At 39.4% G+C, this 25,001-nt stretch overlaps 1 protein-coding gene across 2 annotated transcripts in view; it reads right to left on the reverse strand.

Moving 5' to 3' along the window:
- The window catches only part of Tab2 (TGF-beta activated kinase 1 (MAP3K7) binding protein 2), a 51,902-nt gene that overhangs the window by 12,080 nt on the left and 14,821 nt on the right, over nucleotides 1–25,001 (reverse strand). The window contains exons 1-3 of one of the 2 annotated variants that reach the window (XM_021174740.3): nucleotides 16,832–16,970; nucleotides 8,380–8,567; nucleotides 2,215–3,715 (exon numbers count right to left, since the gene is read on the reverse strand). In XM_021174740.3, the coding sequence (XP_021030399.2) occupies nucleotides 2,215–3,715; nucleotides 8,380–8,481 (1,603 nt within the window). In that variant the 5' untranslated portion in view covers nucleotides 8,482–8,567; nucleotides 16,832–16,970. Of the gene's footprint in view, nucleotides 1–2,214; nucleotides 3,716–8,379; nucleotides 8,568–16,831; nucleotides 16,971–25,001 lie in introns of those variants that run through there. The other variant, XM_029482453.2, reaches the window with a different exon arrangement.

The raw sequence follows: 25,001 nt of genomic DNA on the forward strand, positions 1-25,001 counted from the left end.
TGCATCCCTACCCACATATGCAAGTACACAAGAATGCATGTGTGAACATAAACACACTCAGAACCACACATACTCATACTGTAAATAAACGTTAAAAAAAAAGAAAAAGCCAAAAAGTAGATGAGAAGGCACGGCAGGCATGAGAGCTTTTACTGTGAAGAGAGAGCTATCACCTGCAGTGACCGTTTTGAACAGTATCCCTCTGGCTGCTGGGTGCACGAGGACTACAAGGAGGCAAGGGTGAGGGCCAGGTGCTAATACACTAATCTGAGAGGTAGTGGCATTTATGAGGACAGGGACTATGTGGGTAGGTGGGAAGACAGGACTCTGGATAGACTTGGAAGGCTACCTGACAGATGTGACCATGAACTAAAGGAGTCAAGTATGTTCCCATGGTTATTCTAACTGACCAAGGGAAAAAGAACCTGGTGGGAAAGTCACAGGCTGCTTTAAGAATCAGTAAATTTGAGAAATCCATCAAACATTCCAATCAGAGCTTCTGTGCACACAAGGTGCCTCAGGGAAGAAGTCTGGCTTAAGAGTTACCAAGTTAAGGTATATATAATGTTATTTAAAATCAAAGGCCAGAGCTGGGCATGGTGGCAGAGGTCCATAATTCCAGCACTTGGGAAACTGAGGCAGAAGATTTTGTCTTGGGTAGAGATGGACTACATAGGACTATCTTGTCTAAATAAATAAGTAACAAAAATCAAGAGATCAAATGAGATACTCAAAGAACAGATAGGAAAGAGGTTAAGAATTTTATTAATCGTGAGCTAGGAGACTCTGGACTCACTAGAACCAAAGAAGTGGAGGAGCAAAGACGTGAGCAGAGTCAGGGGAGAATCAGTGCTTCATGGACAAGAGGGTGGCTGATCTCCAGAGAAGAGAGAGGAAGGCTCAGAGATGTCTACTGAGGATGTAACAATGCCATCACCAAAGACCTTGACAGTAGTTTTCTGGGTGACTGCACTGGGGGGAAACTTGATTGTAGTAGATTCTAGAGAGAATGGGAAGAAAAACAATATGGAGATAGTGTATTTAAGGAACCTTTTGTTTTTCATTTAAGTTAAATACAAATAACTAATACTTAAACTGTCCAGTTAAATGCAAATGTCTACGTTATTGAATTTGTCATCATAAACCCTTTGCTCTACATTTAAGAACCAGCAAATGCTCAAACCCAGGAGCCAGGCTGTTAGGAGAGGCGGCCAAGATGATGGAAGACCTTAGCAAGTTACAGGAACTCAGGCACTGCTGAATGTAAAGAGAACCAGTTTCAGGGAGTCATTGTATTGGGGTACTATCAATTTTAACCTAATTTCTAGTGCAAACACAATCATTCACAGACCTCTACAACACACATGAGCATCAGCTCACTATACCAAGATGCTAACTGCGAAATTTAAGCTGGGCCCTGGACACGCGATGTTTTAAAATTACAGGATTATGGAATGGGAAAACCACCACAGCCTAGCATGGATGAAGAATCAGTGCGATTTCATCTGTTTCAAACAAAACACGACCAAAGAGTCAGGGTACTCTAAGGGATCACCCTCACTGAAGCAGGGGGAGGACAACAGGAGAGGGAGGTCTGGAGGGGAAACTGGGAAAGGGGATAACATTTGAAATGTAAATAAAATATTCAATAAAATAAAACAGAAGGAAACTTAATAATAAAGTCAGTGTATCAGAAAAAGATTAAGGGGCTGGAGAGATGGTTCAGTGATTTTGAGCGCTTGTTGGGTTTATAGTGGACCTAGGTTCAGTTCCCAGCACCTACATGGTGCTCACAACCATCCTTAACTCCGGTGCCAGGGGATATAATACCCTCTTCTGACTTCTGTGGGCACCAGGCAAGTATATGGTACAAAGACACATAGGTAGAATAATAAAACATTATTCATACTATGAAACAAAATAAAGAAAAACATTTAAAAACAAGCCAAGTTGATTTTCTGAAGCACTACGAACTATAAAACTCCTGATTATAACCACATTAAAATTTACATGAATAGTTTCAAATTCTAAAATAGTATTTAAAGATGAACGTTGGGCCAGGGATATAGCCAAGTGGAAGAATAGTTAGTGTAGCAAGGCCAGTATTGCAAAACAAGAGATCAGAAGGCATGCTGATGCCCTCTTCTGTTGTGAAATCACATGTACAATAAATCCAGCATGGAGAATATCCACCCCCTTTAACATTAGCATTACCTTGTGTGTAGGCAGCATCATCAGATCCCATACTCAGTTTCCGGGCTTCGCTTATTCTATCCACATGTGCTAAAGCAGGGTCTGTGAGGTGCTGAATGTTCTCTGTTTCTACGTAATGGTCAGGATGATTTAGAAGATTTGTAAGTTCAAAGGTGGGGGAGACCACCCCTGGGGAAACAGCAGGGGGCTTATTGGGGGAAACTGTAATTTTGAAAGTATATTTTGTGTTGGGTTGAGTGACCACCACTCGAGGAGACGTTGCAGAGTTACCACCTAACACTCGGCTTTTGGGTGGATGGTGATGGATAAAGGCAGGACCCATGCTCACTTGCCCAGACATGTTCCTGGAGGCTGCAGATGGCCCAGAGTTTGTAGATATGAAGAGTGTTGGTTGATTCCGCATGCCTTGCTCATCTCCTGTGGTGGCATTGGCTGAAATATAGACCTTGGGTTGACTACGGGAGATCATCTCGTCAGTACTTGGAGGACTGGCAGCTATGTAAACAGTGGGCTGATTTCTATTTAAGGTCTGGCTGTTGACCAATGAGGAAGTGCTGGCAGTTCGAGGTCCAGGAGAACGTAATTTTGAAGAACTGTTTCTTTGTGGGGGTTCAAGTTTGATTTCTATCTGGTTCTTTCGAGGTCCTGTTGAAATATTCTGAATGTTATATTGGCTATGGGCAGAAGACTGAGAGCTACCAGATGAGTGAATGGTTGGCGGTTGTGGAGTAGTTGGCGAACTGATAGGCATGTAGACATGAGAGGTCTGATGGCCCTGCTGATTCGGCTGCTGGGTTGAGGTATGTGGCAAAGGATTGGATGCAGGATAAGTAGTCCAAGGTCCAGGCTGTGAAGGTTGATAGGCTTGCTGAGGGTTCATGGGATTAAACTGAGATACCCAGCCAGAATGTTGTTGTGTCTGTCGAGTTGTACCACTAGGAGTTGTAATATAAGGCCTAATATAGATAGAATTTCCCTGTGGACTGTTCAGTACAGGCGGAGGTACACCATGTATGTGCAAAGATGTAGGAGTACTACGGCCAGTCTGTATGTTTGGGGCTAAAGTTACCATAATAGGATTAAACCTGGGAGTCTGTTGAGAAAGGTTTGATGTCCCTTTGCTGCCTAGGTGAAATCCAAGATGCGGTGTTGAGTTTGAAGCACCAGATGTACTGGGCATCCCAAAAACATTAAAGCCTTGAGGAACTTGAGCTGGTGCTGTCTGTGGCTCCTGCTGAAACAGTTCGTTATTGGACTGCCCACCGTGAAGCTGTCCATCACTAACGCTGTGTGTTAAAGTCCTGCTTCCATTCACTCGACTTCCTTCTCTTCCATGGTGGTAAACATTCTGTGACTGCAAGTCCAAGTTGAGAGAAGTCATGTGATTGCGTAGACCAGAAATTCCAGACTCATCTGAAAAATTCAGGTCTCCTTCACCATAAAGATACCTTGTACTCTCCTGAGAGAGAACAGCACAGCAGGCATCCAGGTTATTATTGTTCTACAGAGCAAAATAAGGACAGGTTAATCTTAGTCATGAGAAGTGAATACACAGACTATCATTACCACAGAAATACTTACACAACTAACAAGTGAACAGATACTATAATCACAAGAGACCTCTTTTGATTTGAGAACCATTTTAGGTTTATGTTTATTAACTCTCACTACTAGTGTAATGGAAACATTTACTAGTAACAAATAAATGTAAACCAAACCACTGTCTAAGAAGCTACTTAGTAAATGGATGGATCCAAATACAGTAAAATGCAGCCTAATTAAAAATACAAGTTTTACAATGAACAAAGTAATCAACTTTAAGACTATAATAAGGTATAATTAAATTTTTTTTTAAAGTGAAATGATAAAATGCAAAGTTCTTCCAAGCACTTAGAAAAGAAGTCAGTATTTACATAGCCAACTGTTACACAAATTCTTTTAAAGATCGCCCATCATCTCAGTTCTACCTGTGCTTCTTCCTCTGGTAAAAAACATGCATCTACAAATGAAATATAAGCACAAAGTAGCCAACAAAAGAACTGAGTTCATGTCTCTGCCTTCAACAGAGCCTAACAAAAACCCATTCCAGAGCAACATGCAGAAAGAAGCAAAACCCAAAACAAAGTGTTTTTAAACGAAGTACCACACCATTGGTCATAAATTCTCCAGAAGCTGGGTGGTGGTGGCACACGCCTTTAATCCCAGCACTCGGGAGGCAGAGGCAGGTGGATTTCTGAGTTCGAGACCAGCCTGGTCTACAAAGTGAGTTCCAGGACAGCCAGGGCTACACAGAGAAACCCTGTCTTAAAAAAACCAAAAAAAAAAAAAACCCTTCAGAAAAATACTTTTTGGAAATCAATCATATATGCAGCAATCTTTGAGCTTGTGGAAGATTTGAGTTTTCATCCCACTAAAGAGCCTGTAACTCAATCAGGTAGACAGTTTTGGAAAATGGCAGTGGTCAGTTCTCTCAGTCCTAACCTCTCCAGCCAAGGACAGTTAGCTAGGTTTAGAATACTCCAGTTAAATTCTAAGTATTTATACAATACCACAGACAGGCATAGCTCTCACCTCTCACCAAAGCAGTTTCTTTTTGCAGCAGAGACCATTACATAAATTTACAACTGGTCATAATGCAGAGAACTATGGGGTGGGTGCCTGGCATCAATGGGTACATCTACAACACAACCTCTACACCACAGAACAGAGGATGATGCAATTTTAGGAGCTAGTGGATCAGGATGCCTGCTGTGAGACAGCGTCTTCTGGAACCACAGGGAGGCTACGTGCATGAAATCCTAACAATATGGCTGCCTAAATAAGACCGGCATAATGACAATACCACTTAACATGTCAGCATGGACAAGGAAGCTACACAAGGCACCATCCCTAGAAGAGGAGCTATAGGCAGTCAATGGCTGCTGAGAGAGGGAGACCCAGTCTTCACCAGGCACCATCCCTAGATGAGGAGCTATAGGCAGTCAATGGCTGCTGAGAGAGAGAGAGAGAGACCCAGTCTTCTCCAGGGATGAGCCCTTTAATTCCAAGTGGTCAGCCCTAAACACATGTACATTAGAGTGAGACAGCTCAGTGACCTGTTCCAAAGAGACAACATGGAAAGCTCCAGAAAACAGCAGTAGAGGTTTCTCTCTCTCATGAACATGTGTTCACATCCTTGCACCTATACATACTAATATACACATTAATGCACACACACACACACAGAGCCCTGGATTAATGAGTTAGATATAGCTTGATGGTTCACAGAGAACACACAAGTTGGACGAGGAGAAAACAGTCAAACAACCGTCCCCAAATCGAAACCAGTGCTGACATAGAAACCCTAGGCTCTCGGGGAAGGGAATGATAGCGTCAGGGGAACTATGTTCCAAACACAGTCAATGAAGCATCTCTAGCTATAGTAAAGGTTCACATTGGAAACTTCGTAAAAGGCATGGTTGGGCTTAAGTAATGGAGGATTTAAAGAAATGAACGGCACTACACTTTGTGATTATAAGCAGCTGAGAGAGCTACTGAACCCAGATGAACAGAGAAGTAACAACAAAAGAGTATTTTGAGAAAACAATTCTGTTAGTAGATAAAATGTAAGGAGATGAATATTCTTTTGACAAAGCAGCCAGTTAGAAGGCAGGCAATAATACGTATCTGATAATGCAGGTGAGTAATAAGAGACCAACTAATACATCTTAGACACGGGAGAAAAAAACTCGGAGCACTGGATGGAAAATTAGGAGCCAGAAAGAAATCAAGGAAGTTAAAATGTCTACCAGCAGTCAGAGAAAATCATGCCAGAACTTTCATTAGGAAATGATGGTCCACACACACCATCTGAACAAGGAGAGCAAGCAAGAAGAAAGACATGACTGATACACTTCCCCTTCCCCAGTGATCCTGCCTCTGGAATGCTTGGTTTGTCTTTTCAATACATCAAGATTACACTCAAGTATACATTAGAGTTCTTTATTTTTTGAAAACACCCTAAGCAGTTCTATAAAAGACTTTATGTTTCATTCCCAGTTTTCTGATTTTAAAATATAACTGGGTGCAGGGCAGTAGTGGCTCATGCCTTTAATCCCAGCACTCAGGAGGCAGAGACAAGTGGATCTCTTAAGTTTGAAGTCAGCCTGGACTACAGAGAGAAAAAACTCTGTCTCAAGACACCAAAAAAGAAAAAAAAAAAAAAAAAAAAAGGAACAAAGAAAAGAAAAAAAATCATTGAACTGTAAGTGTTCTAGGTAGTTCTTTCAATATCAAATCTGTGAAATTTGTTAAAGAAATTATATTATTTTTCTATTAGTTTTTCAATGACTCCCTAAACACCCTTAGTATAGCTTTATTTTCCTACACATTTCTACCTCCTATCTAACTAAAGAAGTGACACTTGGGCTTTGAGAGGCGGCTTGCCTTACCCCTCTTCCCTGTTTCTGGCTCTTTTCCCACCTTCTTAAAACGCTGACTCCCACTTTATTCCTTTTATGCTGGTTGGTCTCTGTGTACTTGACACAAACCTAGACAAATCTGGGAGTGGAGATCTCAGCCAAGGAACTGAATCCACCAGCCTGGCCTGCAGGCAAGTCGATGGGATATTTTCTTGATTAAGGACTGCTGTTGGAGGGCACCAGCCCGGGGCAGGTAAGTTACAGTTGCTTAAGCAAGCAAACTGAACAAGCCAGTTAGCAACACTCCTTCATGGCACTGCTTCAGCTCCTGCCTAGAGTTCTCCCTTGGGCTCCCTCAGTGATAGACTAATCTGAGAGTGTAAGATGCAATTAAACCCTTTCTTCCCCTAGTTGCTCCCCAGCAATAGAAACCCACCTAAGACACTTCCCTTTTCTCTTTCTTTTTTCCATTACATTCTACATTGATAACTGTCAACTAACTACTGACTCATTTACCAAATATTTAAAACGGGGAACTTCCATTACTGTTACTCTTTTTAGAACTGTGAGTCATGTATTCTAGCAGTTAATTTACCTGGATTATATATACTGTTCTGTGAAGATTTTTATTCTCCTCGAACAGTAAAGAAATGAAGTAAAAATGAGGCTCATAGATGTTACTGCTGGTAACCATCTAAACCTGAACTCCAGTCTGCTTATTCTAGAACACAGTCTACCCACTGTATAAAGGAAGCAGGTACGCGTGGACACTTTCATGTTCCTGAGGATAACTATGCTGTAGAGCATGACATGAAGCTATAGAGTAAGCTGGGATCCCAGACCCCAGACTAGTGTACTACAGTATTATAGTCAAGACACCCGAAATTCATCTTGAAGAACATGGAAAAAAAATTCAAATGGCAAATATATAGTAACCCGTATTTACACTGCCAAGAAACAATAATATCTTCATTTAGAAAGGATTCACTTAGGAAGATGATTGGTGGGACTCAAACTAGGTTAAGGCTGAAAACATACAGAACAACTCAAAATACAGATAAATGACGATAAGGGTATGAGTGACATATATGTAGTCACTATAAAATAGGATAAAAATTTCATACATTATCAAATTTTAAAAATAATCTTTCAAATTTCGAAGGATCTTCAAAATGCCTTTTGGGGGAAGATTTCCAGGTTAAATGAATGGCCAGCTGCAACTATCACTAAATACTAAGAATTATGGATTTCTAGAATTTTGTATACTAAGAAAATGTAGAAATTGGAGAGATTAATTGGAAAATTTATAAAGTAAACTTAGAAATATAAAAAACATTTTTCTTCATAATTGGGAAGTTATGCACTGTTCATACAAATCCCTCATGTCAGAGATAATAGACTGACAAGCAAACACTGTTTTGACAAATGTACCAATTAATAGAAGAACAAGCTTTCTGACTCAATTATTTTTCCCCCCATTTTCATACAAAGATCTGGGATTTCACAAGTCTGACGAGAGGATGAGGAAAAGGGAACAAGACTATAGAGAGCAGAACTCTTGTCTATAGGGCAGACAAGGCCTGTATTACAGGCAGGCACTGAGAACCGTATTTGCCAGAGGCCATGTTACTATGAGACACCAAAGATCATTTTTCATTACAGTACAGTAATGCTAACAGAGTTTTTCTCCAATATCTAAAAAAACACCAGGTTAATATTATAAATAGTATTGTATCAATAAATCCAAAAATCATTGAATACTAACCTGTAACATGCACCTGGATACAACAACTTCAGGCACTTCTGGGAATTTTTGTCGCAGGTCATGTAAAACCTGAAAATCAATTTGGTGGCTTCCTTGGGCCATTCGTATGTCGCCTGCTCAGGTCTATCTCAATAGGCAATTCTAGGCCTGAGTGGAATTAGTACTCATCTCTTCTGGCCAAGCATTTTCTGTGAAAGAAAGAAGAATTATTGAGAACTGATTTTAGAATGAATGTTGCTATGGATTTATAATCACAGCTCCTAACTATAAAGTATAAACGTGTTACTTAGGTTTAATGATTTTCATATAGCTATACATACTTTTGTTTCTAATAGACAATTTTGAAATGATCGAATTCCTCTATATTTGCATGTTCTACAATGGCAGAAGATGCATCTAATTAGGAAACTGCTGGGATGCTCTCTCGTCTTCCCTCATTCTTTAAGGGAGAATCAGGATCCCCTAACCTTTCTTAATGAGTACACGGGAGAGCCTTAGGTACAAACCTTCCTTGTTTTACCTAAAACCTTTAAGAATGTGGCTCTAAAAGACCACATGTGTTTTATCTAAAACTTAATGCTGCTATCTATATGTTGCTTTACAATCAACTCCTCTACACAAAATAACTAAGTCTTTTCTACTTCAGCTCTCCATTATCACTCACATGGACAGTCTCCTGTTCACATAGGTCATTCTCTTCTTCCATGTTCATCTACCACCAAGTCTTATTGTGTTTAGTTGCAAAAGTATTTTGTATCTGATGATTCTTTCTCACCCCTACTGCTTTTTTCTGGCCACCTTACTCCATCTTAGCTATTACTGCAAGTCTCCTAATGGTCCCCCTCTACCTCTGTTCTTTGTGTCAGTTTCCCTACCTCCCACATCCTCAGTCTTTCCCCATAAGCTATCTTTGTGAACAGTACAGCAGAGTAGCCCCTCTCTCACCGCTGTGGCTTTAAACTGCACACCATGCAGCCTCTTGTGAACTACCGCATTCCTGCTCCCACTGTTGCTAATGGCGTCGGAGGCTTTGGAACTGAACCCCCTCAGATCCTTGAAGGCTCTGTCTACTTCCTTACACTAGCAAGTGCCTCCCACTGAAAAACAGGTTCCCCAACCATTTTTCCTTTGTTAAAAAAAACAAGCCGGGCGTGGTGGTGCACGCCTTTAATCCTACCGCTTGGGAGGCAGAGGCAGGCGGATTTCTGAGTTCAAGGCCAGCCTGGTCTACAGAGTAAGTTCCAGGACAGCCAGGGCTACACAGAGAAACCCTGTCTCGAAAACAAAACAAACAAACAAACCAAAAAACCAAACCAAACCAAACCAAAAACACATCCACATACTATTTTTCCCTGTGTGACATTTATAAGTGACCTCTAGAGGATCAAGACCTCTAAGATTAACTACTGTACCCCCAAGACTAGACCAAATCTAGGTTCATAAAAGATGCAACATCATTAAATGAAAGTGTTACTGTAAAGTTTCTTTTCCATTACAGTTTCTAAAGCACATTTCAAATGACTTAAACTCAGAAAAATAATTTACATGCAATATTAGGAATGGGAAAATAAACACCTAAATGAGAAACACCTTCACTAACTAAAGATGAAGACTGAAAACGAATTCTAATCTCTTCCATCATTAAAGCATACACAGCATGTTACCATTGGCTTGCTTTCCTACACACTGAGGACACAAATGAGAAACATTCACATTGCCCAACTACACTTTCTGCCTACTTTCTGAGAGGTCAGAGCAGATCATGGAGAAAGAGGGACTTGAATTGGAAGGCTAATCTTGTGTACTCTCTCTACACTAGGTTTGCTCTCTGAACTCCATATATGAGAGAGACACTTTGGAACAGCCAGGTTCAGGTTAGAATATCCAATCTGAGATAGATTCCGGGGTTTATAGTTTAGGTTCAGCATAGTTAACTGTCCCCTAAAACAAACCAAGAGTCACTATCCACTGGGGAAACATAAAAGAATCCAGACTTTCTACATGCCATCCTTGTCCTTAATTATATTCTAAATGACTAAAATCAAACAAGAAAAACTAATCCATACTTAAGAAAAAGACAACCAATGAAGAACAGGCCCAAAATGACTTAGCTACTGGATTTAGCAATATGGACTTGAAAGTAGCTCATGAACGCAAGGGTGAATATACTTGGACTTCTCAGGAAATAAGTAGAATATTTTTTTTGTATTCACATATATGAAATTTGTATGTAAGATCTATTTAAGAACTAACATATGTGAAACAGAACTCCACTGGACATGCTTATCTACAGCAGAAGAGAAGAAAATAACGCAGTCTGGAGGATGGACAGAGAGAGCTGTAAGTGGACGGGGCTTCCAGACCCTTTGGGTGCAGCAGGCAGTACCCAAAGCTTTTAATGTCCTTGTAATTAGAGACCGGAAGCCAGGACACATGTAAGTAAGTGGATAGAAACAGACAGACAAACCTTATGGAAGTGTGATTACATTTTTCTCAAGTTAGTAAATGTTGCAAATTTACAGATTTAAGGAAAACATACAAAAGGCCCAATATTGTCTGCTACAAACCAGGGAAAGAAATCTTAAACACAACCTGAGAAATGACACCTATGGCCAGCGAAACAGCATACTTATAGACCGAGTTCACGGTCTAGCCCAAGGTAGTTTTGAATGTGGGGCAATCCTCCTGTCTTAGTTTTTTTCTAAAATACACAGTGAAGAGCAGTGCTGCAAAGTGGAGGAACCATGACCTCTGGTTAGCAGGAAATATGCATACAGAATTCTTAAGACACAGAGGGGTACTATGCCCAAGTTAAGGAGGAACAAGAACAAATTCAGTAATTCCAATGTTAAGAAATAATCTATTTGAGTCAGGCAGGCATGTTGGTGTACACCTTCAATCCCAGCACTCCGGTGACGGGCGGAGTTTGAGGCCAGCCTGATCTACATACAGAGTGAGCTCCAGGACGGCCAGGGCTATGCAAACACTGCCTCGGAAACCAAACCAAACCAAACCTAGCCACACCAAGCCATGCCAAACCAAAGAAAACTTGGTGTCACTTGTTTGTCATTTACTGCTTAAGTGTATTTCAGCAATATTACTGTTGTGCAGGAAAGTAAGATTTTGGTAGAATATATTCAAGGAATGTTGTTTGAGGGTCTCTTTACTACTTTAATGTGTAGTAGCAGAGAAGATGAGCAAGACAGAATTTTCCAGACTTCACTGGAACACCACCACATACTGGTATCTATCTTATGTGGAGATGCTGGAGGGAAATGCTGCCATACAGACACAGAAATTAAAATACAGCCCTTCGTTGGCTGGGAGCTTATGGAAAGGCTAGAATGGTAGACCAGGAACCCAGGAGTCCAGCTGTCTGCTCCCCCACCACTGGGGTTTTAAGTACACACCACCAAGCCTACATTTTATATCTATGTGTTCTAGTACTGAACTCAGACCGAGCCACCCACCTGAGCTCCCCCAAAGCCTAAAATCCTTAAATAAAAGGAACTGATAGGGTTCCTTCTATGAAATTCTTAAGAAATACACATAAACATGACAAGAATTTTCTTTCTATTAAAGCAATAAAAAAGAAGGTAACCATGGTAGATGAAAAGAACAAACTTTCCTACAAAGTAGAGTTCCCTAAGAGTAAAGGAAACAATATTCAGCTTTAGCCCTGGGAGTTTCTAAAGGGTTTTTGTTGTTAAAAAGGGTAAAGAAACAAAGAGGAAAAAAACATGTTAATAGTTAAAAATGGAAGTAACCAACACTATATTATCACAAACTAAATGAAGTAACTAATGTATATAGAATAGAACACACAGTAGTTGCTAAGTAAAACTCTGAGGATTCTAGAAATGTCCTCTTCGGCAAATCATTGAATTTCAATACTTTAGTTATCCTCCTATATAAAACAATGACAAAGTATTCAACTGTCATGAGAATCCAATGAATATTTCATGTTAAGATGACAATGACAGCAAAAAAAAAATCAAGTATCAGTAAAACAGTAAAACTATCATTTTATTTTCCTAAAACAGACAAACAACTCAGAAGTTTACAAGACCACACAGTGTAAGTTAAATATATTATTAAGCCTGACTAGCTTAGGGGAAAAAAGTATAAATAGGTAGCAATAATGATTATTTATCTTGAATAGTGTGGGTTCTCACAAGATAGGAAGGAACCACATTTTAGTAATCAGAGCTTCATGCTACCCTTGCTGCAGAATTTTGAAGTTGATTTAATCTTTGAGTTGTTCCTTTTCAGTTTTCATAGAACAAATGATTGATGTACGTTAGAAAAACTGAGACAGCTAAATGCAGATCTTATCAATATGTAAGCCTGTGGCCAAGCACTCGAGAAGTTGTAGAAGCTGTGTATACAAAGGGACCTTCACTGAGGGAGCTGGAAACTCAAAGTACAGCTATGTGAATGTGAGGGATGAAGCACGGTCATACAGTAGGTCGGCTCTGGAAATGAGGGGAAGTATGGGCAGAGGAAAAAGGGGACCCTGGGGAAAGCACACTAGGAGGACATAGAAGGGCGTGCAGTCGTTGACAGAAGAAACCTCACCGGTACAGTAGGTTTTATTAGCGGCCCAGAGATATACTTAAGTACAATTTTAATATTATTACTGTACACATACCATTTTGAGACAAGATCCCAGGCTGTCTTTGAACTCAGTCTATCTGCCTCAAACTCCCAAGTTCAGGGTTACTGTTTCACCCTTATACAATGTGAATTTACTTGTAAAAAAATTAATTATTTTAACAAAGAAAAAAATGTACCTGCTGAATATCAAACAATAATAGAAAGAAATACAACTTTCACTTCTCAAACACACAAGGATCCTCCCTCAGTTTATGGACAAGAAGGCAAGGAGTCCACTTAAGTATATTCTAGAATTGACTCTGGGGTGACTTTCTGTAGAGTGTGAAGTGCTGAGCTGGGAGAGTACAGTAGAGTACTCAAGAGGCTAGAAAACTGTAGTGGTCGTGCGCTGTCAGACTATTACCAACAATGCAATCGCACTGCTCAGGACCAACCCCTGACTGCTAACAAAAATCTTGACACAAAAACATCAGTTTCACTATTTCAAAGTGGTGAGTCTATCTTGTTCACTGCTGTACACTAAGTACTTAAAAACTATATGGTAGGGATACAGAGATGGCTGGTAGTTAAGAATTCACACTGCTAATTCAGAGTGCCCAGACTCAGTTCCAAGTACCCATGCTGAGATAGCTCTAACCACCTGTGACACCAGCTGAAGAGGATCGGGCCCCTCTAGGCCCTGCACTAGCCACACTGTGCACTAGCCACACTGTGTTACACTTTTCTTCGGTTTCAGAACTTTTTGTTCATTAATTCATAAAGCTCATTCTCACAGGCAAATGTTAGGTTTTGTTTGAGGTAAAGTACAATATTTGTTACAGTATTTATACATTATTACTTTTGTTTCAGTTTTTTTTTTTTTTTTTTTTGAGATAGGGTTTCTCTGTATAGTCCTGGCTATCCTAGAACTCACTCTGTAGACCAGGCTGGCCTTAATCTCAGAGATTTACCTGCTTCTGTCTTCCAGTCATCATCACCTGGTCATTTCTTGACTTTTAAACATGACTAAAACTGGATTATATTTGTAAAAGGTTCTTAGCTTTAAAAATGTTTACAACTCAAATTTTTAAAAGCTGTATCTCTTTTTTATTTTCCCTATCAGCTCTGCACTGTTTTAGGGAAGAATACTTTTAGTAATTTTTAGGAACATATACATCAAATTTTAACAGAACTAGATACATATCAACACCCCTCTGACCGTCAGATGTTAGAACAGTAGCCTCTCCAGGGTTCAATGGAAAGGCAGGCAGTTTTTCTCTCTCCCTACCAGTATGTCTTAATGCTAACTCTAACTCACGTTGCTTTTGTGGATTGGCTGACATTATCAATGAGTTATTTTGAAATAATGTCTTTCCCATAAAAAAAACTGCTGTGCAGTCGGAATAGTTGGATGATGTTATCTACCATCTTTTAAAGTTCCAGTAAGTTATAGAGTCTTCTGACCTAAATGAAGATTTCCAACTGAAACCTAAAAGGAGAATCAAATTATCTAAGCATACACGTTCCCCTGTTGCTGTAGTATATATCATATTATAGGCCAGGTAAGTAATACTTGATATGTGATTTATTTTTAAAGAATTTATAAATGTCATATGTCATCAGCCTAAAAAAGTCAGTTTTTTTTTCCTCCTCTTATTCAGACAGGGTGCTACTATGTCACCCTAGCTGGCCTGGAATTCTTTGTATAGACCATCAACTCATTCCATCTGCCTCTGCCTCTAGAGACCTAGGACTAAAGTGGAGTGCCACCATACACAAGCCATCAACACAATTTTTCTAATAAATTACTGGAATTCTATTTCTTGAAGTGTGATGTTACAATTTTAACAAGATAATCTAAACATATCTGTCAATATTATTTTTCTATGATAGAAATAAAAATTATAGCCATTCAACAAAAAATTTGAAATTTAAGTACTATTACCATTTAAAATAAAAATAAGAATTGCTAGACCTGGTAGTGAATGCTGTTAATCTTAGCCCTTGGGAGGCAGAGACAGATGAAGTGAGTTTGAGGGCAGCCTGGTTTATGTAGTGCTCTAGGACAACCAGGGCTATCTAGAGAGACCTGTCTTAATGAAGATTATAAACAATCTTCAGCACTGACTCTGTCATAGAATTTATAATATGGAATCACACTGCAAAATCAAATTAACTGCCAAGACAATAATATAGCAAACCAGCTATTCAAATGCTAAATTACTTTACCTTAGCTATTATGGTCTAACCTAATACATTTAATAACTTGAGTGAGCAAGTGAATAAGTATTCTATAAAACCAGACAACTTCGCAGGCTGAGAACATTTAACTTTTTAAAGAAAAGCCATATACATTAATAGTCATAGTGTGATTTATGCCCTCCCTTTTTAAAAGGAAACCTTCCTATGGTCCCATTGCTTGGGAGGCAGAGGAAGGTAGATAGATCTCAGTTTGAGGCTAGCCTGGTCTACAAAGCAAGTTTCCCAGGAACAGTCTGAGGGTTACATTGAGAAACTCTATCTTGAAAAACCAAAACCAACCAAGCAAATAAAAACCCATCCCAATTCCTTCACGTAGTACAGTGCCTTAAGGACATGAATGCTGACACTGATTCTGCCTCCCCTGTACAAGTTCTTGAAGGAATGTGCAGGTCAGCCACGGTTGCAATTGACGTTTTGTGGTTTTGTGGTGGGTGCTGCCATTTTCTATGGATTAAGGAAAGTGCAATAAATCTGAGACAAACATATTATATAATTGACTACCTTGTGCATATTTTCCACTTCATATCTTATTATTTTTCCAACACGTTAGCATTTTTCTATGGAAACAAATTTACTTTCCACTGCCTTCTTTCACTTAATTTTTCAGATAAGATATCCTGAACATAAATATTTCTAAAAGAAAACAGGGACTAAGCATGTTAATAAATCCTTATTTATAGGTAACAAGAGAAATGAAAACCAGAATGTTAGAAAAACTCATGTTCTAGTCTTAGAGCATAACCATAAGCATTTATAAGTAATGAATTAACCTGACATATGAAAATGATAATAAAGTTGAATATTAATTTATTCACATGTGGTGGTCTTGTACTATTTGGTGACAGAGCCATCTCAATGCCCCTCCCGTTCACACCAAACAACAATCACCTTCAAGGAGATAAACTATTGCATTGCTATATTAAGGAAAATTATGAGTCTTTTTCTTAGTGTAGTAAGACATCCAAATTACTAAATATAAGAAACTGATGGAAAATATCAAGATGCAGAGTCCATGTATATTAAACATTTTGTTATGGCTTCTTTTAAGCAATCAAGTAATATTTATTTGCATATACATGCAAGTTAACTGAAATACAATTGAATTCAGGTAAATACACCATGTAAATACAGAATTTTGTTTTATCTATAAACAACAAACCCCATCATTTCAAATGACTGGAAAATGTGTTAACTTCATGTGAACACAGAAGAAACAGAACAGTTAAGGACACTCATGTAGTCCCCAATACTACTTGTCTCTCACATGGACTCTGGAGAGGGACCGTTGTTTGATGCTTACTTTTCAATGGAGTCCAGTGCACTATTTTGCACATTTGCAGGACTTGACTCTGTAGCACTTCCACATCATTTCTCTTAAACTGCTTCTGCAGTAATTTGCTACTACTAGCAAACAAACTAAACTAGAAAGACTCATCAGGCAAAAGGTAAGCTACAAGTTAATGTTCACCATGTGTTACAAGATGTTAGGGAGGTGACCATGCCACTCAGGTTAAAGCAAGGGAACTAGAAGTTGTGAACTGTGTGTTGTTATAGATCACACAGCCTAAGCTTGAGTGCCCCAACTTTTGCATACCTGGAAATAGAAAAACTCAAACTGTAGCTGTCCTTGGATGGCTCATTTGCAGTTTACAAATGTTTAACTAAGTAACTGCAGTGAGCTCATCTCTACTGGATACTTCTTTTCCAGAGCAGGTCCAGGAACTGGGTCTGGAGCCTTGAAAGTAGAAGAGAAACTACAGTAAACCTAGAGGTAGGCAGAATAAGAACTGTGGAGCAGACAACGTGAGGTCTGAAAGCAGCAGTCCTACAGCCTCAAAAAGAACATTCAAGTAGGAAAAAGCTTCTTTGACACAGCAGCCAGGGAAATCGATTTACTTCAGTAGACAGTCTTCACTTGCCCCAAGCCTCACAATTCCCCATCCTGGGAAGTAGGAAGGAGCCTTTAGGAAATCTCCAATGGTTCCCAACACTAGCCTGTGCCTGAAATCAGTACAAACTGTAACAGAAAAGCTACAAGACCTATTGTGACTGATAAACTTGGAATTATAAGAATTTATAATCTCAGGTTATTTACTCTTCCCTCTCAATATTATGTTTCCTGTTATCTTTTAACTGCTCTCCTATCTCTTTGAAAATATTTTAGATATATTCAAGCAATGAAATGAATTTCAAGTTCCAACTTTCTTTTGTTAAGACAGGGTTTCTCTATGTAACCCTGGCTGTCCTGGAACTCTGTAAATTAGGCTGGCCTCGAACTCAGATATCCGCCTGCCTCTGCCTCTGGAAGAAGGCTGGGATTAAAGGCACTGGCTCAAGTTCCAATGCTTAAAGGGGATGGCAGATAACAGGTCATACGATGCGTTTCTTAACCAATTAAAACCTGCTTTTCTGTTACCAAGACAGTCATTTGTAAAAAATATTTCTTAGGCCCATATTAAAACAAAAACAAGGGCTGGTGAGATGGCTCAGTGGGTAAGAGCACCCGACTGCTCTTCCAAAGGTCCAGAGTTCAAATCCCAGCAACCACATGGTGGCTCACAACCATCCGTAACGAGATCTAGCGCCCTCTTCTGGAGTGTCTGAAGACAGCTACAGTGTACTTACATATAATAAATAAATAAATCTTTAAAACAAAAACAAAAACAAGCTGGTAACGCTAGAGGTTAGACAAACAGTAGGCTATTAAAAGTGGTAGTCAATGTACTAGTTAAGTTTTAGGGACCAGGAATGATGTCGTTGCACTTGATTCTCAGTAGGCTGGCCCCTTTAGAGTTCCTCTAAGAAGTGAATCCCACACTAGGTCAACTGAAGTATCTGTTCTATCAAATATGAGGACTGTAATGGACCAAGATGAAAGAGTGAGTGAATGCAGGTAAAGGTTGAACAAATAAACCCCTTGCAGTTCTCGTACAAACCAACCTAGAAAAAACACAGTAAAAAATACTTTCCTGCTCCTGGTGGCAAATACAAGCTTTCCATGTTTTGTGATGGTATGTTATAGAGAAAAGAATCCTAGATGACAGGGACCTTGGTTCAACTCTCACTTCAATATGGCCTTGAATAAAAATTTTCCGAGCCCAAAGTTCCTGTTCTACCAAATGGCAGACAACTGGCTAGTCATTCCACCTGGCTGCCTTAAGTTTCACTGTGTACAGGAAGCACCCAAAGCCTGCTGCATATTAAGTTTCCAATACATTGTTTTGCATCACTAAAAAATGAAACACATTCTTTTCTGTTTGCTTTATTTCTGCTCTGAACATCGAGGTGAACTTAAGCTTTCATTTTCATAAATCCTAAAGCAAGAGCCATGTTTAATAAGCTTTAGGTGTAATGAGAGTGCCTCACATTCTTAGAGATGTGAGTGATTTATCAACACTGGCTTCAGAAGAGCTACAACAAAGAATAGATGAGACAGCTCAATTCTCACAGCTGAAGATAAACAATGATGGAACAATTTACATTAAGGATATAAAGATAGTTGGTAGAAAACAAGATTCCCCCCCCCCTTCAAGTAAAGTAGAAAATAGGTGTGCCAATAGATTTGTTAGAACCTAGCTCTAGAATGCAGAACTTAAAACAACAACAACAAACCCAGGAAAGTAAATAATCCATGATATAACTTGATTTTTATACAGTTAAAGAAAATAGCCTTCTACCACATATGGGTAATAATTTCCCTCTTACTGATAGAATAGTGGTTTCCACACAAAATTATTATTTACCAAATATGGCTCTTAGATCAGATTACAACTCCTCTGCCATTTACCAAGTATAAAGCAAGTGTCACAAGCCACAAGGAATTTAAGAAAAACATTTCTTTACAGTTACTTAAAATGTATTCATATCACAACTTTCTTTCAAAATAGTTTTAAAAACTTGACATGGAAGTATGTCACTCAGATAGGATTTTATCTGTATATTCCTCACAGAGGGGAAAGAAAGTCCTGAGAGATTCCCTGTCACTAACTCTTTTGGAGAACTTTCACTACTTAAAGACTCCCAAGGAGGGAGAGCACTGTCGATAAACCAATATAATTTTATAACTCGCTCCCATATTGAAATCTCATTACTCACAGTAACATTTCAGCTTGTTCTCTTGGCTGTTTTCCATGTAGAAAGTATTAGAGAATAGTAGACTTGTCTCCTCCCTCTCGATCACACTTGGCTTTACTTACGTATTTACTTTTGGTCTAACTGTATTATGGAGCACCTCCAGGACAATGTTATCTAACAGTGATGTTGGGGGTAGGGAGGATGGCAGGCAGGTCTCATTACGCAGCCAGGTCTCCTTTTGCCTCAGCCTCCTATGCAGTTATAGGCAACATCCCAATAGGCTTTGATTTATGACTTCTTAATAGGAAGTTGGCATTTTCCTAAATACTAAAATGGGAATTCTAGCATCTTACCATTTTCTAGTACCAAAATGGTGGTTTCTGGTCTGAGATGTGAACACAGGAATATCGCTATATTCTTCTTTTTAAAAATAACTTGAAATTCCCCTCTTCCACTTTTTGATATCCTTTAGGTTTTCCACACCAGAGTTCAACTAACACTAATTAATCTACAATATTATTATAGTGATATAATGCTGGAGACCACTTGATAAATTAATTAAGCATTTTTTTCCCACTAACTTTCCTGAGACTGGTCTGTAGTCTTTTATTCTATTTTACTACCATGGTATGTTTGGCTTTGTAGAAAGAACCTCAAAGTTCACCTTTTCCTCTCTTATGTTGTGAAATAGTTACCTGATGCTTGAAGTTCAAAAAAAAAAAAAAAAAAATCAATGTTTAAAATCTCCAAGGTCTGGTTACTCTGTGTAGGGAGTGTTTAAGTTAGACCTTTCATCCTGTGAGTCCAGACCCTTCCATACTTCCTTTTCTCCCTCCCTCTCTCCCTTTTCAGGATCTCCCTTTAACTAAGAACATGTAGAAGTCTTAGTCATCTTAAACACACTGCCACGTGCATACACCGAAGTTGCCAGTTAAGTCTGAAAGGGATTCAGCAAGTACTAATTCATAAAACAACTTATTCCAACTGCCCTCTACATTTTAGCCTAGCTAGTGGGAAGCCAATGAGCACAGAAGAAATTACAGCAGCGGCGTAAGAACTGAAACAACACAAATAAGAAACAATATTCAGGCTCCTTTCCTGCTTGCCACTCCCACTAAAATCCATTCCAGTTTGCCTTCTCCAGTTTGGGTCTCTACATCAGAGGTCAACAAAGCTATAGATTCCCCCTCTAGCTTTTGGTTTTGAATGCATAAGATAACCATGATTATGTTATTTTGAAAATGCAATTTGACAGGTTCAATGTGACACATCCAAATATGGACTGAAATTGAGAACAGTGATTACACCGGAGATGAGGAGGAGAGCGGTCAATAAGTGAAAACAAGGTTGTAAAAGCCCAAGGTAAACAATTAGAGGGAAGCAAGGTAGAGAAGCAGCACAGTTACCTTAAAGAGGAACTGCTGACACTGCTGTGCTCTGCTGTGAAAACCCTAGCCCTTTCACTTCCGTGTGCACCTCTCCTTCAAATCCTAACCTTAGGTATCTTTAGGGTCATGCAATTTAGATTAAAATCTATTAAATGTACCTTTAAAAGAAAAAAGGCAGAGTCTCATATACTCTAAGCTGGCCTCAAACTCTCTGGGTGGTTGGCCCTCTTGCTTCCACCTCCCCGGTGGCATAACTACAGGTGTGCATCATCACGCATGGCTTATGTTTTGCTGAGCTTGGGGCCTTAGGCATGCTCAGTAAGCATTCTACCACCTGTGCCATTATTTACCTACTGCTAAATCTACTTACTTTAAATATTTAAGTTTCAAAAAAAATATTCTTGTGTATAGTCATCATCCATGGCCCTGTTCTTAGAAGGGCATTTTTTGACAAGTGCATTCTCAACACTGAGCACATTCCAGTCTTTATCTTCTTCCTTTTCCCTCTCCATTAGTCCCCTTTGCTCCCACTATAGCTTTATATCAGTGTTATATACAAATACATGGTTTTACATATTTTTATCACATCTAGCAACTGAAAATGAGAATGTATATGGTATTTGTCTTTCTGAGACTGGCTTGATCCACTTTCATCTACTTTGTTCTTCTAAGTGGAAAGCATTCTATCTGTGTACATACACCACATTTTCTTTATCCATTCCTCTGCTGTACCTCTGTGACTTGACTTGGAGGCCTGGTTTGGGTGCATGACATGATAGATCTATGTTTAGGTCTTTGAGAGGTGTTCACATTGATTCTCACAGTTGCTGGACTACCTCACCCGCCCATCAGCAGTGTACATGGGACTTTCCTTCTGCTCCTAGCCTTGCCAGCATTTATTATTATTACTTGTTTTCTTAAAACTGATCCACTTTTACTTCCCATCAGTTCTTATATCTGTAGAAATCCATTCTGGCTTTCTGAACATATTCAAACCACCTTTCTTCCCTCAGTGAGCAATGTTCTTGCTTAGAATGCAATCTCTCCACTTTTGACACATGCTAAAACTACTTCTTCAAAATCAACCTTAGTTTGACCTTCTTCTTGAATTCTTCTCCCCTGCTTCAGTCCTCACGGCGACACTCAGAACTACTAATGCGCCTGTGGACTAATAAACACCACGAGTCATCACCATTCTTGTACTGTTCTATGTTTTTGGTGACATGGACTATGTGCTTAAATATAGGACATTGCCTATATGCAATATTGACACATAAGGTGTACAAAATAACTAAAATGTTCTTAGTCCATTAGACTTTTGTTTTGCAATTTCAAATACCAGAAAATACATTGGGAAAACCAAAATTCCACTAGTTGATGTGGGTTGAATATGCTTGACTTAGGGAGTGGCCCTATTTAGAGGTGTGGCCTTGTTGGAGGAAGTGTGTCACAGTGGGTATGGGCTTTAAGACCCTGATCCTAGCAGCCAGGAAGCCAGTCTTCTAGCAGCCTTCAGATGAAGATGTAGAACTCTCAGCTCCTCCTACACCACGCCTGCCTGGATGCTGCCATGCTCCTGCGTTGATAATGGAATGAACCTCTGAACCTGTAAGTCAGCCCCAATTAAATGTTGTCCTTATAAAAGATGCCTTGGTCACAGTGTCTCTTCACAGCAGTAAAGACAGCAGCTAAAATGGATTATCTAAAACCCCAATGAGAACCTAGATGCTCATTAAAAACCCATGAAGCCGGGCGTGGTGGCGCATGCCTTTAATCCCAGCACTCGGGAGACAGTGGCAGGTGGATTTCTGAGTTTGAGGACAGCCTGGTAGCCTGGTCTACAAACTGAGTTCCAGGACAGCCAGGGCTATTCAGAGAAACCCTGTCTCAAAAAAAAAAAAAAGAAAAAGAAAAAGAAAAAGAAAAGAATCCATGAACTTATTTACTGAGCAGTAAGGAATTTCATGAATTTATTAATTAAGTTAGTAAATTAGGGAAGGAATACCTTAAAAGTAGGAACAAAATACTTCATTTCAAAGTATCTACAACACACACCTAGACTCTATGGACTAAGTTTCTTACATATCTTAGTGGCAGGCCTTGGATTAGAACCTGGATTTTGACTCATTCTGAAGCTATAAAACACACACTTTTGTCTTCTGCAAAGAGGTTTAGTATGCAAGGTGGGTACATGTGCATACGGTCCCCTATTTCAGAACGTCATGAAACATATGCAATATAAAGAAATAGACTTGGAACTAAAACATACATTTATTAATATAGATATATATATAACATACATGATGTAGTTTTAAATCTACATATAAAATTCATAAATACAAATTTGAGGGTTTTAATTACTTTACATAAGTAATTTTACCTAGTGATAGGAGATGAATGATGTCCTATTTACTGATTACTATTTGGATTGTAAACACAGCATGTGGTTGCAGTTTTCTGTAACTAGCTCTAACAACTTACTTTATTTCACATATAAAAAACCCAATCTATCCATGGTCTAGGGATGGGGTGAGATGATAGTCACAGCACTGGCATATCTCTAAGTATTCTTCACACAGGTCAGAGAAGACCTCAAGCGGAGAACAGGAATGAGGGTAGGAAATAAGGGACTGTTCTCCACACATAATAAGCTCTGCTGGTGGCTATGACTAAAAAGAACATACTTTTTCCTAAAGGGAAGCTCTTAGATTACAGCCATGGAATTAAGACAGTGAGGGAGGGAGAGAAAGGTGGGTCTGGAACAAGTAAACCAGCACCCCGACAACACACACACACTACCAGCTTTAACAGAACAACAGACCGAAACTCAACTCACTGACTCCTACCCAATAATGCATTGCAAGCAGTGTGACCCTGAAGCCAAGAACCTTTCCTATCTTAACACACTCAAGTATCACTGATCACTACCACCAAGCTTTCTTGCATTCATCCCGCTATTACTACCGTAATGTTCTGGTTCTGCTATCTGTTACCTTTATAACCAATTAACAACAACCTTTTAGCTGATACTTTGTCCTACTCAACAGCTTTTCTTCTTCTTTTTTAAATATTTATTTATGTGTATGAGTATACTGCCGCCATCTTCAGACATACCAAAAGAGGGCATTGGATCCCATTACAGATGGTTGTGAGCCACCATGTGGTTGCTGGGAATTGAACTCAGTGTATGAGTATACTGCCGCCATCTTCAGACATACCAAAAGAGGGCATTGGATCCCATTACAGATGGCTGTGAGCCACCATGTGGTTGCTGGGAATTGAACTCAGGACCTCTGGAAGAGTAGCTGGTGCTCTTAACTGCTGAGCCATCTCTCCAGCCCCTCAATAGCTTTTCTAAGCTGTGTTTTACAATAGCAACAGGCCTATTAACTGTCCAAAATATAAACTGGGTCCTATCATATTGTTCCTATGAGAAGCAAGGGATCTTTATAGTTGACTGGTATTGACTTTGGGTACACGTCCTTGGCGCTGAGATAGGGAACGCAAAGGAGGAAAAGTAAGAAGGGAACTTATAAAACAGAGCCAAGAAGGTTAGTGTGATGGTTTGTATATGCTTGGCCTAGGGTGTGGCACCATTAGGAGGTGTGGTCTTGTTGGAGTAGCATGTCACTGTCCTCCTGGGCTTTAAGACCCTCATCCTAATTGCCTTGGGGAGTCAGTTTTCTCCTAGGGCATTCAGATGAAGATGTTGAACTCTCAGCTCCTTCTGCACCATGCCTGCCTGGATGCTGCCATGTTCCTGCCTTGACAATGAACTGAACCTCTGAACCTGTAAGCCAGCCTCAATTAAATGTTGTCCTTATAAGAGTTGCCTTGGTCATGGTGTCTGTTCACAACAATGGAAATGCTATGACAATTAGCTACATGAAATCACAAATGAACTGGCATCAAATTCACTGTACCTGTTCATCTCTGTATTTCAACACTTGTAATACCCAAGGCCAGCTTAGGCTATAAAATAAGATGCTATTTAGAAAAAAGAAAAAAAAAGTACCAAGAAGGCCAAATGAAAAGAGAAAATGTAAAGCTTTAATAACAGTACGTGTCAGGTAACTGGGCCAAATGATTTATAATGTGTTTGCTCGTTGAATGCTGCAAATAATCATGAGAAGCAGGTACTTGGTCAGATAAGCACACTCTGCTTCACCCACATCACTGAAATAAATACGAGTTATTACATAGCCTCTTCCTCCTGTTCCCGGTGCTCAAACCAGGGCACTAAGTATTCTTATATTGGTGTCAACAATATCAGAGAGCATCATATACATCCTATTAGCTTGT

This window comes from Mus caroli, unplaced genomic scaffold (assembly GCF_978045245.1).
Source record: "Mus caroli unplaced genomic scaffold, Mus_caroli_1 scaffold_9, whole genome shotgun sequence".
Taxonomy (NCBI): Eukaryota; Metazoa; Chordata; class Mammalia; order Rodentia; family Muridae; genus Mus; species Mus caroli.